The sequence below is a fragment of the Labeo rohita genome, chromosome 8, assembly GCF_022985175.1.
Source record: "Labeo rohita strain BAU-BD-2019 chromosome 8, IGBB_LRoh.1.0, whole genome shotgun sequence".
Taxonomy (NCBI): domain Eukaryota; kingdom Metazoa; phylum Chordata; class Actinopteri; order Cypriniformes; family Cyprinidae; genus Labeo; species Labeo rohita.
The window spans coordinates 8,569,186-8,588,067 of record NC_066876.1 but is presented as its reverse complement, the minus strand read 5'-3'; the positions used below and the strand labels follow the sequence as shown (position 1 = coordinate 8,588,067).

At 38.0% G+C, this 18,882-nt stretch overlaps 2 protein-coding genes across 5 annotated transcripts in view; both read right to left on the bottom strand.

The window, feature by feature from the left end:
• The window catches only part of sorbs3 (sorbin and SH3 domain containing 3), a 78,937-nt gene extending 67,351 nt beyond the window's left edge, over positions 1–11,586 (bottom strand). For 2 of the 4 annotated variants that reach the window (XM_051117079.1, XM_051117080.1), the window contains exon 1: positions 5,359–5,500. The gene's annotated coding sequence lies outside the window, so the exon portion shown is untranslated. Of the gene's footprint in view, positions 1–5,358; positions 5,501–11,456 lie in introns of those variants that run through there. The other 2 variants (XM_051117074.1, XM_051117073.1) reach the window with 2 other exon arrangements.
• A 2,076-nt stretch (positions 11,587–13,662) lies between these two features.
• LOC127169593 (E3 ubiquitin-protein ligase NEURL3) lies at positions 13,663–17,358 on the bottom strand. Its single transcript, XM_051117088.1, has 4 exons — positions 17,190–17,358; positions 15,733–16,233; positions 14,333–14,476; positions 13,663–14,247 (listed from the first exon to the last, which is right to left on the bottom strand). Exons 1-4 carry the CDS (start codon positions 17,206–17,208, stop codon positions 14,069–14,071), a joined length of 843 nt encoding a protein of 280 aa, XP_050973045.1. The 5' UTR covers positions 17,209–17,358; the 3' UTR covers positions 13,663–14,068.
• Between the last annotated feature and the right edge of the window lie 1,524 nt (positions 17,359–18,882).

Genomic DNA, 18,882 nt, shown 5'->3' with positions numbered 1-18,882 from the left:
TCTCCAGCAGAGAGCAGATATTTGTGTCTGCCAGTATGATGATTAGTGGACTGGAAGAACCTTCTTTAAACATTATGCCACTTTCTTTATTATTTCAGTCCTTCTCTTTTTATTCTGTTAAGACAAGGTTCAGTTCTGTTGTAAAGATACAGATAAACCAAAAACAGAGTGAGGAAGCACATAAAATGCACAGATTTCTTTAAACCAGGGGTCTTTACTGCCAGTTTTGTGCTCTTTAACACATTTTTGTGAAAACGCTTCAATACTGCATTAACTTCAACTTAAGCTATGAAGCTAAAATTCTGATTTAAATGTATTAAGTAAAATTTAATTTGTGTTACAATAAAGTTCATGGCTTTGTACATCAGTAATGATTATATAAACACCTTAGCAATGTTAAACCAAACACTACTAATCAAAAGTTCTGGGGTCTGTTTTCAACATTGATAATCAGAAATGTTTCTTAAGCAGTGATTGAGCATATCAGAATGATTTCTGAAAGATCATGTGACACTGAAGACTGTAGTAATGATGCTAAGAATTCAGCTTTGCATCACAGGAATAAATTACATTTTAAAATATATTCAGATAGAAAACAGCTATTTTAAATTGTAAAAATATTTTACAATATTACAGTAATTACTGCATTTCTAAGCAACCAAATTAGGTTCTTGGCATGAAAAACATTGTAAAGCCCTGCTTTAAATCCATCGCTCTAATGAAAACAGTTTGAAATAGCTGTGATTTGTCAAAGTAATTATACAGTAAATTATCACGTAAACATGTTGCTCCAGTCCTGACAAAATGTAACCAGCGGCTCAAGGGATACTGTGAATGACAGCTAACCACTCCTGAATAACAGCATGACTGGCATGACTCAGTGTTGCGTAAGAGGAAACTAGGTTCACCACAGTGGTAAATATTTACTCTTGACAAGACACAGACCACACTGCTATATATCTAAAATATATAACACTCAATAAAAATGGATTTTATATCCAGAGTTTGTGACCTCAACATTTGAATGTTCTGGAACACAGCTACTGTGAATAAAAAATGTGCAAGATACAATACACAAGAGCAAGAATTTCAACCTGTATATCTTTTAGATTCAGGCAGCAAACAGTCAAACAAACAGTCGACAATGAAACAACAACATTGCGCGCATCCGATTCTAGTTACCCCTTCATTTCTATGGGGAAAACAATGAGAAATCTGAAAAATGTTGTCTGACATGACATCTTACAAGGTTGTGCCTCAGAATCCCAATTCTGGTCCTTTCCAATCCCATTACTCTCTTTCCCACTTCAAAATCTGTCTATAATAAAGACAAAAATGCAAGTAAAAAAGCAAAAATGCAGTAAAACATTTGGCACTATCAGAGGTTGCGTTAACCGAAAATTGCCCAGAATTTTTTTTATCAGTGACAGAAAAATCTGAAGGCCGTCCATCATTTTGGCAGATTACACTGAGGGGGATCTATTGTAAAATTGTAGCTGTAATTCCCACTCCTGTCCAGTTGGTGGTGAGTGCACTCCGGTCTGGCAGCAGAGCAGGGATACAGAACAAAAACGAATCTGTCATGAATGTTTTCCTATGGGTTTCATTACGCACAGACGAGTATCCAGAAGCCACAACAATCTATCAGGCCACATTCAAGAGTGCCAAAATGGTGTTATTGCTTGAATTTTCTAATGAAACTAAACAAAAGTAACACAAAGCCTAGCCTATTGCTATATATTGGAAAGAAAGACGCACTATGTACTATCCATTCTTCAACTCAAAACAGCATAAACCAAAAGATTGACTGGGATTTATGAATTGACATTGGTTCATTAAAATGAGAATCTATTAAAATCTAGAAATCGTTTTTGTTTTTTTGTTTTTTACCCAGCCCTAGCGTATTTTGTTGTTTTTAAAACACTGCACTGTCGTCCTGTAGGTTCATGATTAAAAATGAAAATGTGAACAAAAATAAAAGCAATTAAATACATTATTATAATTAAACATGAAAATTAAAATGACGGGTATGACGGACAATGTTAAAGTCTAGCGCAACCTCTGATACATATATATTAGCACTTCCAATAAACCAAAATAAAATGCATTTTTTAGCAGATTAATTATAAACGGTAATTATATCATGAATTATGTTCATAAAACACCACAGTCATCTCTGGCAAAGTTAAAATGCTGCATTTTTGTTCAGTGTTGTTTTGATATTATTTATGTACTATTATAGTATTAAATAATATTTTAATTTTGCTTGTGTTTTTATGTTTCTAGTTTTCATTTAAATTTTATGTAAATATTACTATTTTTATTTTAAAATGATTTGGCATTTATTTTTGTAAATCTTTTTACACTCTAAAATGTAATGTAAATGTAAAAAAATCTATAAAAAATAGGGCACAATGTACTGTATGAATGTGAAGAATTTTTCCATATTTACTTTTGTTAATTATTTTTGGGAGAGTTGATGGAAATGTCTGTAAAACTATATTATATTATATTATATTATATTATATTATATTATATTATATTATATATATACACACACACACACACAGGTGCATCTCAAATTAGAATGTCATGGAAAGTTCATTTATTTCAGTAATTCAACTCAAATACTTGTATATTAAATAAATTCAGTGCACACAGACTGAAGTAGTTTAAGTCTTTGGTTCTTTTAATTGTGATGTTTTGTTAAATGTGAGCCAAAATCAGTTCACCATCTCAACAAATTGTAGATGTAAAGGTTTCCTGAGCCTTCAGAATGGTCTCTCAGTTTGGTTCACTAGGCTACACAATCATGGGGAAGACTGCTGATCTGACAGTTGTCCAGAAGACAATCATTGACACCCTTCACAAGGAGGGTAAGCCTCAAACATTCATTGCCAAAGAAGCTGGCTGTTCACAGAGTGCTGTATCCAAGCATGTTACCAGAAAGTTGAGTGGAAGGAAAAAGTGTGGAAGAAAAACATTCACAACCAACCGAGAGAACCGCAGCCTTAAGAGGCTTGTCAAGCAAAATCGATTCAAGAATTTGGGTGAACTTCACAAGGAATGGACTGAGGCTGAGGTCAAGGCATCAAGAGCCACCACACACAGACGTGTCAAGGAATTTGGTTACAGTTGTCATAGTCCTCTTGTTAAGTCACTCCTGAACCACAGACAATGTCAGAGGCGTCTTACTTGGTCTAAGGAGAAATGGACTGTTGCCCAGTGGTCCAAAGTCCTCTTTTCAGACGAGAACAAGTTTTGTATTTCATTTGGAAACCAAGGTCCTAGAGTCTGGAGGAAGGGTGGAGAAGCTCATAGCCCAAGTTGCTTGAAGTCCAGTTTAAAGTTTCCACAGTCGTGATGATTTGGGGTGCAATGTCATCTGCTGGTGTTGGTTTCTTGAAAACCAAAATCACTGCACCCATTTACCAAGAAATATTAGAGCACTTCATGCTTCCTTCTGCTGACCAGCTTTGTAAAGATGCCAATTTCATTTTCCAGCAGGATTTGGCACCTGCCCACACTGCCAAAAGCACCAAAGTTGGTTAAATGACCATGGTGTTGGTGTGCTTGACTGGTCAGCAAACTTACCAGACCTGAACCCCATAGAGAATCTATGGGGTATTGTCAAGAGGAAAATGAGAAACAAGAGACCAAAAAATGCAGATGAGCTGAAGGCCACTGTTAAAGAAACCCGGGCGTCCATATCACCTCAGCAGTGCCACAGACTGATCACCTCCATGCCACGCCGAATTGAGGCAGTAATTAAAGCAAAAGGAGCCCCTACCAAGTATTGAGTACATATATAGTAAATTAACATACTTTCCAGAAGGCCAACAATTCACTAAAAATGTTTTTTTATTGGTCTTATGAAGTATTCTAATTGGTTGAGATGAATTAATTAATTAAGTTAAAAGAATCAAAGACTTCAACTACTTCAGTCTGTGTGCATTGAATTTATTTAATACACAAGTTTCACAGTTTAAATTACTGAAATAAACTTGAACTTGAACTTTTCCACAATATTCTAATTGATTGAGATGCACACACACACACACACATACATATATATATGTATGAAGAGTTCAGATGCAAAACCAGCTAAATCCATCTGACGTCTTTCTTTAAAAAATACATTTTTATCAGGCTCAGATGTATAGGTTTCTATGCAAGTACTGGTACTTCTGATTGGGCTGAGGCTGGTATTTTAGCGAGTTTGAAGAAAAAGTATTTGATAGATGTATAATATGTGTCGAGAGCATTCACTCAGCATCATTATCTCATTTTTTAGACCGGCCAAACCGGCTTTTAGCTGGTTTTGTGTCTGAACTCATATATATATATATATATGTGTGTGTGTGTGTGTGTGTGTGTGTGTGTGTTTTGGTATACATTTTAAATTTTATCTTTTTATTTATAAGTCAGTTCAGCTTCTGACATGCCTATGTAAAGATGTGTGCATTCTACCTACCAGTCGCTGACTATCTTGAATTGTTAAAAAAAAAATAATAATAATAATAATAATAATAAAGCTTTAAATAAATAAATAAATAAATATCCCACACAAACAATAAAATTTAAAAATTAAAAAAAATATATATATATTTCTTGTTATTTTTCCTAAAATAAATTCGTAGATTTTTCCCCTATTACTAGCTGACTGCATCTACTGTATGAATAAATGACTGTTGTCAACGTGCTACATGGGAAACTGTTTGACAGGAATCTAAGCAGATCAGGCTCGGCAGCTACTATTGGTGCAACGTTTCAAACCACAACCTTTGACAGCAAATGATAACATTACAACTGGAAAAGCACTGCATGTTTACTTCAGTTACTCTGAATGAAAAAGGTGAGCAAACACCAGATTTTGTATTAAACAGCATTATTACTTTCAGTTTCAAACAGCAATATATTTATTACATGGGTGAAAATGCAAAGACGAACAGAACCAGAGCCCTACTGGACACATAAATAAATCCCAGTTCTCATTGTATTCACACTGTCACTGATTGTGAAAGTGGATCTGATTTTGGTCCACTTCAGCATCAGTCTAAGATGTCTTAAAGGTTACCAACAACAACATCTGACAAAAAAAGTGAAAATACCAGCTACTGCACACAAAGTACCTTCCTTTTTTACTTCACACCCTGAAAGTAAACAAACAAATCCTCACAGTCTAAGCCCCAGCATGCATCTCCACAAATGTTATAGCAAGATAGAAAATGTGATGTTTAACTTTCAAAATCACCTTCAAAAACCAACAAGAAAAAGTCCAGCAGTGAAGAACAGAAGCATACAGTTGAGTAAAAGACAGTCATGAAGTTTGAAGAGAACTGCAAGACGGGTATTTACCGTGAGGAGACGTTTCCCTGGAATGAGCAGCACAGAATAAAGCAGAGAGAGGGAAAGGATTACAGCCAGTTCTGTTTTTGCTGGGAGGGCGTTTGCAATTTACTGTGATTCTGTGACTCAGCCTTTGTGCGTATGTGTGTGTGTGTTACTCTGGCTGTGTGTAATACGCCATTCTGTGCAAGCCAAGATCATACATGAAACTCTCTGCGCCTAACGAGTCCAAAGCTCTGTAATAGTTTCCATCCCATACTCACACACACACACATGCACAGCTGGAAATAATAGACAGTCACATGCAGGCTGAGGAGAAACACCCTCTTGTGTGTTAAAATCAAAAGAACAAATGAGTGCATTCCCTTCCCACACACACAGACGGACTGTTTGATCTGTAAATACATTAGTTCATTGTTCATTGAAGGTTAGATGCTCTCTTTAAGTCTCTCTGACATACTATGATGGCCTACAAGCAAACAAGACTTGCAACCAGAGCTTCCTTCAGTCTAGTCATACTGTCACATGTCAGTTGAATTGGAGATATGCCCTCTTCTGGAGCATCTGATGTCAATCAATCATCCCTGTGTCCTTCTAGTTTAGCCACACAGCACACATTCTGACTATACTTCCATAGGCAATGAGGTTTAGAGGCCATTGAAGTCCATTAAATTAGAGGATACTCAAACTGCTGGGCTGACCGGCTGAGATGAGGCACTCAAACATAAATCTAAAAAGGACACTTCAAATTACTAAGGTTGCAAAAAAAGAGAATATTTTGACATCCGCCTGTTTTCCTTTAAGTGGTGATGTTTGACTTTAAACTACATTAAACAATCAATCAAAGTAAATGTAGCCTACACCTGTGTGAAATTACGCTGTATTTACATCGAACCAGCTGTTTGGAAAACAGATGGATGGATGATTCAGCTGCAGGCGCCATCTTTAGGCAAAATGCGGGAATTCAGTCTAGCCTTTGAGTCTATATGGGCCATTCCACAGAATTGGTTCAAAGTCCGAGTTGGAAACGTCTTGAAAAAAAATTGTCTTTTTCCACAATTTTTGTATGTATGCCCATTTTAAAATATATCCAAGGTATACATTTCTAGTAATTGTGCAGTTAATTCTCATATTGTGTTTTGGAATATTTGTCCTCTCCCCAAATCGGTCACTACCAAAACACAGTAATATATATAAGAAGAGTTATATTGACCTATTAAGATTTTGCTTACATTTAAATTTTAATTTATTTTTTTCTATTTTATTAAAATGTTTTCAGAGGCAACTCAATAACATTTACATTTTTAACAATATTTCAAGTGTGATTTGTGAGATGTGTCACGTTCGGTGTACGGAAAAAGTGAGGTCAGGGTCCAAAATGCAGGGAAGGGAATTTAATATAACAAAACACAAAAGAACGTAAACCAAAAGGCCAACACGGCACAACAAAACTGGAAACAAGGATCAAAACCAAACCGAACCGAAAAACACACGAAGACAATAGACAATGCAGACCTGAACAGGAGTGAGAAGTGAGAGTTCTTATACAATAGTCCAGAGTGTGAACAGCTGTGAGCGTAATCAGTGCAAATGACAAGACAGACGTGAACAATCAGGGGAGTGCAGTGCAAGGGGAACAGCGACCTCGAGAGGCTGAGGGAAGACCCACAGCCCCGATCATGACAGTACCCCCTCCCTACGGAACGGCTTCCAGACGTTCCCAAAGTCTGGAGGGAGGAGGTACGGAGGAAGGCAACTCAGGGGGAGGGACGGCGGGCCAGGCCCGTGCAGCGCAGTCACCGCCGCGTCAGGAACAGAGAGAGCGGTCACCGCCGCGTCCGGAACAGAAGGCACGGTGAGGGCCGCGTCTGGAACAGAGAGCGCGGTCACCGCCGCGTCCGGAACAGAGAGAGCGGTCGCCGCCGCGTCCGGAACAGAAGGCACGGTGAGGGCCGCGTCCGGAACAGAGAGCGCGGTCGCCGCCGCGTCCGGAACAGAGAGCGCGGTCACCGCCGCGTCCGGAACAGAAGGCACGGTGAGGGCCACGTCAGGAACAGCGAGCGCAGCCGCCTCCGCATCAGGAACGGAGATAGCGGTCGCCGCCGCATCCGGAACGGAGATAGCGGTCGCCGCCGCGTCCGGAACGGAGATAGCGGTCGCCGCCGCGTCCGGAACGGAGAGAGCGGTCGCCGCCGCGTCCGGAACAGAGAGCGCGGTCGCCGCCGCGTCCAGAACAGAGAGAGCGGTCACCGCCGCGTCCGGAACAGAGAGAGCGGTCACCGCCGCGTCTGGAACAGAGAGAGCGGTCGCCGCCGCGTCCGGAACAGAGAGCGCGGTCACCGCCGCGTCCGGAACAGAAGGCACGGTGAGGGCCACGTCAGGAACAGCGAGCGCAGCCGCCTCCGCATCAGGAACGGAGATAGCGGTCGCCGCCGCATCCGGAACGGAGATAGCGGTCGCCGCCGCGTCCGGAACGGAGATAGCGGTCGCCGCCGCGTCCGGAACGGGAGATAGCGGTCGCCGCCGCGTCCGGAACGGGAGAGAGCGGTCGCCGCCGCCGCGTCCGGAACGGAGAGAGCGCGGTCGCCGCCGCGTCCGGAACAGAGAGAGCGGTCACCGCCGCGTCCGGAACAGAGAGAGCGGTCACCGCCGCGTCTGGAACAGAGAGCGCGGTCGCCGCCGCGTCCAGAACAGAGAGCGCGCGGTCGCCGCCGCGTCCGGAACAGAGAGAGCGCGGTCGCCGCCGCGTCCGGAACAGAGAGAGCGCGGTCACCGCCGCGTCCGGAACAGAGAGAGCGGTCGCCGCCGCGTCCGGAACAGAGAGAGCGGTCACCGCCGCGTCAGGAACAGAGATAGCGGTCGCCGCCGCGTCAGGAACAGAGATAGCGGTCGCCGCCGCGTCTGGAACAGAGAGAGCGGTCGCCGCCGCGTCAGGAACAGAGATAGCGGTCGCCGCCGCGTCTGGAACAGAGAGAGCGGTCGCCGCCGCCTGCCCGAGGAAGAGCGTCTCCGCCCCCGCCAGAAAGCAGGGCCGCATCTGCGCAACCTCGGCCCTACAGGCGTCCATCCCCGCCAGACAGGCGTAGATGAGCTCGAAACGGGCGGCCGACGCCGCCTCAAAGGACATTCCCGCCGTGTCGGGAAAAGAGCGGGTGGTCGCCGCCCCCCAAACGCGCGTCCGCCGTCGCCAAACGGGGAAGCTTCGCCTCCCCGAAAAAAATCCTCCCCGCTGGACCCATCTTGGAGGTCTGCATTCTGTCACGTTCGGTGTACGGAAAAAATGAGGTCAGGGTCCAAAATGCAGGGAAGGGAATTTAATATAACAAAACACAAAAGAACGTAAACCAAAAGGCCAACACGGCACAACAAAACTGGAAACAAGGATCAAAACCAAACCGAACCGAAAAACACACGAAGACAATAGACAATGCAGACCTGAACAGGAGTGAGAAGTGAGAGTTCTTATACAATAGTCCAGAGTGTGAACAGCTGTGAGCGTAATCAGTGCAAATGACAAGACAGACGTGAACAATCAGGGGAGTGCAGTGCAAGGGGAACAGCGACCTCGAGAGGCTGAGGGAAGACCCACAGCCCCGATCATGACAATTTGTTGTATTTTGAATCCAGTTTTTCTTTGTAATAGGCAAAACGATCATACTGATTTCAAACTTAAGGATTCATTCGTTTGAATTTATGTTTTTGACAAAACATCCCATGTTTTGGTAGTGACCGCACATTTCAGTAGTGACAGTAATGTTTTGGTAGCGACCACATCACAGAATTTTAACTCACTAACACGTACTAAAAATTAGCATAATTGTACTAAAATTTAGTCTATTTGCCCCAAATAAAGGATTATATGTTCCCTTTTGACACTATACCGAAACAATGATGACATGTTTCCATCATGACTATTACGGTAGTGAGAATTTTATGGAATAACACCCAAAAAAAAACAATGATGTCACTACCAACACTTTACAAAATGTTTTGGTAGTGACAATTTTCAGTCTCAGCCAATGGACTTAAAACATACGGTAGTGACATGAAAATGTAGGACACATTTTTTTTTTTTTTTTTTTTTTTTTACAAAGCGTTTCACAATTTACAAAGAAAATATAAAATAAATATGTTTTTTTTTGTTTGTTTGTTTGTTTTTTTAACTTCGCTTTTGTTTTTTGTTTTCAAATCAAAAGATATTTAAAAAACAACAACAATGGAGTAAAATGCAAAAAGTGCATATGTTAAAATTCAGGGGTTAGGGTTTGGGACAGCCACCTCCCAACTGCAAGTACCTAATAACAGATGTTTTTATATATATTAAGCTTACTGATATTTTAAAGGGGTCATCGGATGCCCATTTTCCACAAGTTCATATGATTTTTTAGGGTCTTAATGAAAAGTCTCTAATATACTTTGATTAAAAATTCTCAATGGTTTTGTAAAACAACACTCTTTTTACCTTGTCAAAATGAGCTCTGCAAAAATCATCTCATTCTAAGGTGTTGTTCCTTTAAATGCAAATGAGCTCTGCTCACCCCGCCCCTCTCTTCTCGCTGTGGAATGACAATCTTGTTTACTTTAGCCACGTTTAGCCATATTGTTGTGCGTTTTAATACATAAAAAGGATCTTAGAAGACATCTAAGAATTGAATACTTAAATGCTTTTTAAATGTGTTTTTTGGTTGTGGGTCAGCAGTTCTGTACCAGTTACCAGTTGTAGAATGGCCCATATAGGTTGTACATTCATTTTTGTGATGCATTATGGGATTTAATAAGTGCACTCGATAACATAACGAATGGATGTCCCCTCAAATAGTGCCCTTTTTAAGGGTATAGAGGGCAATTTCAGACACAGCCAATATCTCCAGACTGACTAGAAACTTCCAGACAAGTGCTTCTGAGCTAATTGAAGCTAAATTTTGGAGGAAATTGGCCTTCCAGGAGCAGGATTGGACACACCTGGTGTTTACTGTTTAGACCAACACTGATATACAGAAGCAATCTAAGTTATTAGCATATGGTGATGTTAAAACAAGCCTTTTGAAAAAGACAAGGACAGAGCTGAGGTTAACTGTAAAATTAAGGTTAAAATGCAAAAACTTCTTCAAGTAATTTTCACACCAAGTGATCCATTAGATCAGGGGTGCTCAACCCTGGTCCTGGAGATTGACTTTCCTGCAGAGTTCAGCTCCAACCCTGACCAAACACACCTGAACCAGCGAATTAGGATCTGAGGAAGCACTTGATAATTACAGACAGGTGTGTTTGATTAGGGTTGGAACTAAACTCTGCAGGAAGGTCAATCTCCAGGAACAGGGTTGGGCACCCTATATTATTATAGCATGTACTACACACTTCTAAAGAAACCTTTATCACAGTTTTATTCCAGGTAAAGGTGGTTTGACATAGATGATACTATTCATCCATATTTACCTACACCACCTACGTTTCCTCTTATCTCGCATTGAGTGGTTAGATGGGTTACAAAAAACTGTCATTCAAATAAATGAAGAGCCATTCCAAATAGGGAATTACTACATTGCCATTTAAAAGTTTGTAATTAGCATCTTACATTCATTTATTTTTACTTTTTACAAAGCAGTTACATGATCCTTAAAAAAAATGAAAATGAAAAATGAAATGTGGAAATCTCAAAACAATTTTTTTTTTCAGGTGATGAAGTTTTGACTTGCATTTCCTAAAGGTCAGATTTAGTTTTTTTGAAAATGACCAAACAATAATCTTTTCATCTGTTCTTTTGAAAGATGAAGACTGTCTATACACGACTGACGCAAACTCAATCTAACCAGCGTATAGACGACTCAGATGCACAAGATGATGATCGGGGTCTTTACTTTGAGGACCAGACTCCTGACAGGTGCTGGAAGCTTCACTGAACAATACAAACCAAACACCAGCTTCATTTGCAACAGTGAAGAAAAGACTCTCAGTCAGATGCTACTCAATTTTATGCATGCATGTTGAATGAAACTATCAATTTCTATCAAAGAAACAAACATGTCTTTGTGATTCCAAACTTTTGAAAGGTATAAACTATTGTAAGACATACAACCATATAAAAGTAGTGACCCAAGGACACTTACCGTGCTGCACGTCTGCTATTAAAGAGGATGTTTGATTTCTTCATCAAACTGAGCAGCAATCCTCAGCTCACTATGTGTGTTATTCTCGCTCCCTTTACTGAGGCTCTCTGCTTCTCCCTCACTTCTTTTCACCCACCTCAGACTCTATCCTGCTATCCAAAATAAATATTTAACAGTCAGACAACGTGATCAACAACCAAAGGTCATGTCCCACTCACTCTGCCTCTCTCCTCCCCCTATTTTTATGATTTTCCCACCCTTACAACTTAGTTTCTGGGGTTTAACTGCTACTATGATTTAATGCTGATGCCCGACTCAGTGGGCTTGTTGTCCACTGCAAATACAAGAAATTAAAACACTAAAGATCTGCATTAGGCTTAGAATAAGTCAGTATTTCACATCATCTAATCACTGCACTGACAGACTTTTGAGCATTTAATATTTAATCATTTAACCTGTTCCAAGCTGAACTCAACAAAATGAATCAAGGTGTAGTTTATTATTAAACAATCTGCATTAATTTGATTGAACATATTTTATAAACGCATTTATTCAAATACCTAGAATCAGGAAAAATCTGTTTTGTTTGTTAAAATGTTTGGTTTAACAAATAGATTGCATGATAAATATACAATCCTGGTTTTGTGCATTTAAAAAGGACAAATATGCATCATTGTTTATTAGTTTAGGCTAAAGCTGTGTAATCCAAATTAATGGAAAGTTTATTTGCAATTAAAATACATAAACATTTAAAAGGCATAAACATTTGTTGAAAACTACTTATAAGCTCTAATGTAGACTTTTTTTTTTTTTCAGTTAAACATATGTAGTTCACTGTTGTCTGAGTGTTTTCATGACGCCTCATCAATCTGCCATAACAATGCCACTGAACCAAACTGAACTTGCATATTTTGAGATTATTGCTGCTGAAAATGGTCAATTATTATCATGGTTTGGGCTGTACTAATCAGTCGGACCAGGAAAAAATTTGGAGAACTATAGACTGCCAAAAGTTATAACAAATCAATGAGTAAAGTGCAAAAGACTGTCTGGGGAACAAAAGCTGTTTGTGGTTGGCCAAACTGAACCAGGATTTCCAGGGCAAGAATCTTGGCAACATCTGTGATTTTTCTTATAATTTCCGGTTGAGTAGGTGAAATATTAGACTAATATTTTAATTAATACTGCTTGTACGTATCTTTACCACTGACTAACTTTAATGTTAGTTAAAATATTGCACCCTTTCCTGATTACTAAGTCCTTCTCTATATGATTTAGCAGCTTCCACACGTTTTTTTTTCCGTGGTTTAGACAGCATAAATTAGCAAAACAACATATTCAGTCATACATTAATTGTGCAATCCATGCTGTTGTTTACATCTGAGTATGGCCATAATGGCAGCGCATCCGGATAACTGAACAAATCATGGCCTAAGTGCAAACTCTCTATTAAATTCACTTGTAACAATGCAGCTAAAGGAAAAATATAATACTGCAATTTTAGTTTGGAGGGCTGATTTAAGAGGATTTTCAACTAGATGTTTGAAATTAATATACAAAATCACTGTTACAGAAACATACATTTGTAAAATGTTGTCTTTTCACTCAAAAAACGGTGCTATTTTGACCATTTCACAAAAGTAGATAATATAAACATCATCCTGAAATACATAATTTCTATGTTTCCCTGAAACCATAAGTAAACTAAGGTATTAACAACAATCAGTCAACAACTACGCAAACAAAGTAAACCAAATATAGCACTTTCACTTATTAGTGCACACTGCATTTCTCACGCCCAAATCCGTGATTCCTCTTCTCCACCCTTCCTGACTATTTTCACCTAACCTTACTATTTTAAAGAAAGAAGCTCACTCACTTTTAAAATTAGACATTCTCTATATTACACATTAACACATTAAGGTCATAAAACTATTTAGATTAGAATAACTATTAATGATGTGTAATCAACCTTTCGTAAACCTTTCTTCTGGGTTATGGGAGTTTATTTTCCTATACAATACTGACACCTGGTGGAAATGTGCAGTAGTACAAAACCTTAACCTTTGGCAACTAATAAATGAGCATAAAAACAGTCAAACTGTTTATATAAAATGTATTTAATACAAAATGTAAAAAAATATTTATATACATACATATTTACATTATATAAATATACATTTAAAAATATACAATTAATATCACTCAGAATAGAAATATATCAACCATCTGTGTAAAAACACCATCTGCGCAATGCAGTGATACAGTTGTATGTTACAGCAGCACTTATGAAATTAAAATACATTCAATATTAAGGGTGTAGAATTTAGTAGGGAAGCTAGGGACATCCCTACCAATATCCAGCAATTACTAAATTGTCCCTAGCAATCATTCTGATCAAACAATTAAACATATACATATGCATACATATGTTGTTGTAATTTCAGACACATTTGAAATAGGTCATACAGAACCACTGATATTACCTGAGAAGCTGAAATGAATATGCTTGAAAACTGTGCACTTTATATCTCCAACGTCAGAAACAAACCAACGGCCCTGTTTGATATAAATTCAACAAACAATAGACACTACATGAACTGGGATGCAAACTAGTGGTGATATGGATGGAAGGAACCCAAGGGCTGACGACACAGAGGACAGGTCCCAAACGTCATGTGAACCCTCATGGCGCAAGGAGTACACACACATTTATGACCGCAGCTCAGACGACTGTTTGGCACATTACTGAAACACACTACACACTCCTCAATGTCTGAAGCTTTGTGATCTATAGGAAGAAAAGGGAAGAGATTAGATGGTGAAATTATGTATTAGACCAGAAAATAGCTGCCTTGCACTTGTCTGATTCTTACCTGTGTTGTCAAGGTGATTGTTCATTAGGTTTCTCTCTTCCAGCATGCTCGTTTGTTTCTGTCTTTCCTGCATTTCTTTATTTTCAGTGTGTTTGATAGCAGGACACGACCGACTGGTGAAGATCCAACGCTTCATTTTGGTACCTATAACACAAATACACAGACCACAGAGACTGTTAGCCAAATACAACAAAAAAAAATAACAAAGCTTATATTTATGGTGCTTGTTTGTATATTAGGCCAGGGGGTTGCAAACTTGGGGCCGCAGGGAACGTATAAACAAAAAAAAAAAGAAAAAAAAAAAAAAAAAAATATATATATATATATATATATATATATATATATATATATATATATATATGTGACCCTGGACCACAAAACCAGTCATAAGTGTCAATTTTTCGAAATTGAGCTTTATACATCATCTAAAAGCTGACTAATTAAGCTTTCCATTAATATATGGTTTGTTAGGATAGAACAATATTTGGCCAAGATAAAACTATTTCAGTATATGGAATCTGAGGGTGCAGAAAAATCAAAATATTGAGAAAATCGCCTTTAAAGTTGTCCAAATTAAGTTCTGCGCAATGCATATTACTAATCAAAAATTAAGTTTCGATACATTTACAGTAGGAAATATCACAAAATATCTTCATGAAACTTGATCTTTACCTAATTTCCTAATGATTTTTGGCATAAAAGAAAAAGAAAAATGTATAATTTTGACCCATACAATGTATTTTTGGCTATTGCTACAAATATACCCAGACGACTTAAGACTGGTTTTGTGGTCCAGGGTCGTATATATATATATATATATATATATATATATATATTATAATTTTGTATATTGTATATTTATGGACAAAAAAATTATATATATTGATATATAAATATTATTAATATTAATATTTTTTAACAAAATATGTATTATTTTAGAATGACATTCACAAGAATTGATATTATTATATTTTAGAATATTAGCTGTTAATGATTACTGATAACTTTATCTTTATTTCTTTTAATTCAATACTATTATTATCATATTATGCTATAAAAATGTTCATATAAAATATGATGTCAATTTAATAAAAAGTACAATTTTCTAGATAACATTTTAACAAATTTGTACAATGACAATATAAAAAAATATTCGGAAATTAATTTGAATTAATCCTGAATAAATTAGTTGTCTATAATGTTCGATTAATATTTTTTGCACACTGCATAGATGGGTTTTTCATGCATATTATGCATTTATATTTTAGGAAAGAATTTGAAAAAAAACCCATCATACTTAAAAATCTCGCACTAGCTGTATTTTTTTTTTTTTTTTTTTTTTTTTTTTTTTTTTCATCAAACTGCAGTCAGAACACAAAACGACCGATCAGAAGCCTTACCGAGCATTGTGACTGCAGTGGTCTGTCCATAGACGTCAATCAGCGCCCAGACGGTCCACTTGGGGTTCAGCGTGGTCGGTTCCGTGTATGTTGTGCCATCAGAACTTCGTATCGTCAGACTGCCATTCTTCTGCAACCAGAACTCAATCTCTGAGCCAGGGCGACAGATGTGCTCAGGTACTACTACTGCCGCGTACAGTGGAGAGTTTGTCAAATCTGGGATGGCCAAAGGGGGTAAAGTCGTCTGATCAGGTGAAACATGAGCAAATCCGAGCCGCAGCGCTCCGTGCCAAACTCCATCACTGCGCTCGACCCGCAGTCGCACCTTCTCCTCCGTCTTCACCGGTCGCCCGCTAAACGTCAGCCCGTGGCAGAATGACGACTCGTCCCTGGTCACCCGACGATCGCCGTCACTCAGCGTTATCAGACGACCCTTCACTTCTGAGTGGAAAGACATCGCTTTCAGGCTCCAGGGCGTGTGACACACGCACTTTACATTGTCTGGAGAAGAAATAAAGACAAGTCTGGCATTACAGATTCATCCAAGCGACGTGTCTCTCTCTGCTTTCCTTTTTCATTCATCTGTCTCTTTTGCAACTTTTGTTTACACGGGACTTTCCATTGCGTCTGATTCGCGAATCATTCTTTTGAGTTGAATCAATCAGTTAAGAAACGCAGTTCAAACGACTCAAGAATCGAACTAAATGATTCTAATCGTCTCGAGTCAATCCTCAGTGAACTGAGAAACAAATACGACGTATTTAAAATATATTTACGACGTGACCATTTTATCAACACACATAGGAAACAAAGCTGCATTTAACCTCAGCTAAAAGTTAAAAATTCGTTTAGTAGCCTAGTGTTTAATGTAAATGCAAACTACATTCAGGTTCTGACACAAAAGTCAAAATTCTGTCATGTCACGAACCATTGACAAAAACTGAACTAGTACACATGAAATGACAATAAACACCCTTACTAATAAAAAGTTCAAACGTCATAACAGTATATTTAATTTTATAAACTAAGCCGATTCTTTGAATCAGACTGTTCGAACGAACCGATTCGTGGAACTTTGTCATTACTGCTGTTCAACTCACTAGATTTATAGCCAGTAGAGGCCGCTGCACACTGTCAAAATCACTATGTTTCTTAAAGTTTGCGTGTGCATCACATCACACATAGGTTAACCACATGGTATATATATATATATATATATATATAATTACATATTCTAAACACATATAAAATGTTATCTAACTATTAAGTGACGATTAAATGGTATGCATTACTGTAAATGCATTGGTTGGTTAACGTTGTTTAAAACATTAAATTAATGTACAACTTGCAATTTAATTGCTTAAATACCAACATAATTCTGTTTAAACTTAGCCTTACATTTTCTTTTTCATTGCGAGATTTTGTGTAAAAGTTATAGTTTGCTTCTTTCAACTTACCTTTCTTTTTCTCTGTCATTCTGTTTCCTTATCCAGGTCTTAGTATTATCTTCAGTACTTCTGTTGCTGTATCTCAGTGGATGGTGAATCTGTTGCTTTATAAATGCACGTGTTTTGGTTTATAGCTAAACATTTCTCCTCATAGGATGAGAATAGAGGAGGGATTATTTGGGGGCGGAACCTGGAAAGTTACCTTGTGGATGACTCCGTTTCCTTTGCAGTACAATTGACAGCAGCGGAGAGTTACTACGTATTAAGTCATGCATGTTGTAATCTCTAGTAGTTTTTGTCGTATTTTTACTCAGTTACAGCTTGATAGGAAATGTATATTCAATAAAGTGATATTTACCTTGATTTGTTTTCTCCACCCATCTTTCATTGAAATGTTTCATTCATTTTCTATTCAGTATTATAATACGGTTTATGTCTTTGTTCAGTTAGTTTTAATGTAATCTCTTCGTTTCTGTTCATCTGTTCGTTTTAATGAATGTTCGTTTAAATAAATGCTGTGAGACGAAGAACATTTTGTAATGACTGCATGAACTGTTCTGTACCCTATCGTTAATTTAGTCAAAAAGTATATAAAAATGTACGACGGATGAAAGAGAGATTGATACATCAAAGCATCAAAAGTGCTTCGCATTTACTATTTGCTACCAAATTTCCCATTATCAGTATGTTGCTGACTGTTGTGCACAAGTGTACTTTCACTTTTCCTCCTTTTTTTTTTTTTTAATTTTCTTGTTTTTGTTTTTGCTTGACCCTTGTCCTACATCTTTGCCATTTAAGAAACCACCGTGATTTCTTTACTGTCATTGCAGAAATGCTGTCATTTATTAAAATTTAGGGAAACTCAGACAACATATTTGAAGAGCAATGTGTACATTTTTAAATTCAGTGTCAGTGTACTTCTGTACATGCAGCACAGATTTCAATCTGTCCAGCCATCAAGCTGTTTTCTAAATATAGGCATATTTGCTAGATCAAGGGTACTTTGGTTTGCGTTTATTCTGTTTAGTGTGTTTAATGCTCTTCACTGTTTGGCTAAGCAGTTTACATATTCAGAAAACATATTATTTCTCTTTCAGTTAGAGTGTTTCTGTCAAGGTTGCTATTAAACGATATAATATGCTTATTCAGTCAGTCATTCACTTGTTATGACAGCTTACAGCCATCTGTTATGTAATTATTTCATAGGGTGAATCTAGAGGTGGGTACATAGCATTGCACATATAAAATCTGTGCAGTCAATACCACAAATAGTGACTGTATATGCAAAAAAAAGAAACATGTTTAATATAAAGCATGAATAACTGTCTTGTTTTATACAACGGATTAAAGTGCATGGTGCATTATCGTATATTCAGCAGGTAACTTTAGCAGGTAACATAAAAACTAGTCAAAAAAGAAACAAAAACATGGTGTTGAGAATTAGGGCTCATAACATGCATGAGTGTTTAGTATATAATGTAATAATAAACTGTGATTTTGTATAGTATGCTATTTTTCATATATTTAATGCCTTTCTACTTTAAGGTTTTAAGCTCCTTCTCAGATGTTTGCCATTTTTTACTCTTGCCAAATCAACTTTACCAGAAAACATGAGTCAATTTCCTCAGGCAGGCGCTTTTAAACCGCCACGCGTTAATTAAATGCTCAAAACTATGTAGAAATACAGTTCTAATGAACATTC

Coding starts and splice junctions, on each gene's coding strand:
- LOC127169593 (XM_051117088.1), bottom strand. Junction 14,477..15,732: donor CACTGCAGTCACAATGCTCG/GTAAGGCTTCTG, acceptor TTTGTGTTATAG/GTACCAAAATGAAGCGTTGG. Junction 14,248..14,332: donor CAATCACCTTGACAACACAG/GTAAGAATCAGA, acceptor TTCTTCCTATAG/ATCACAAAGCTTCAGACATT.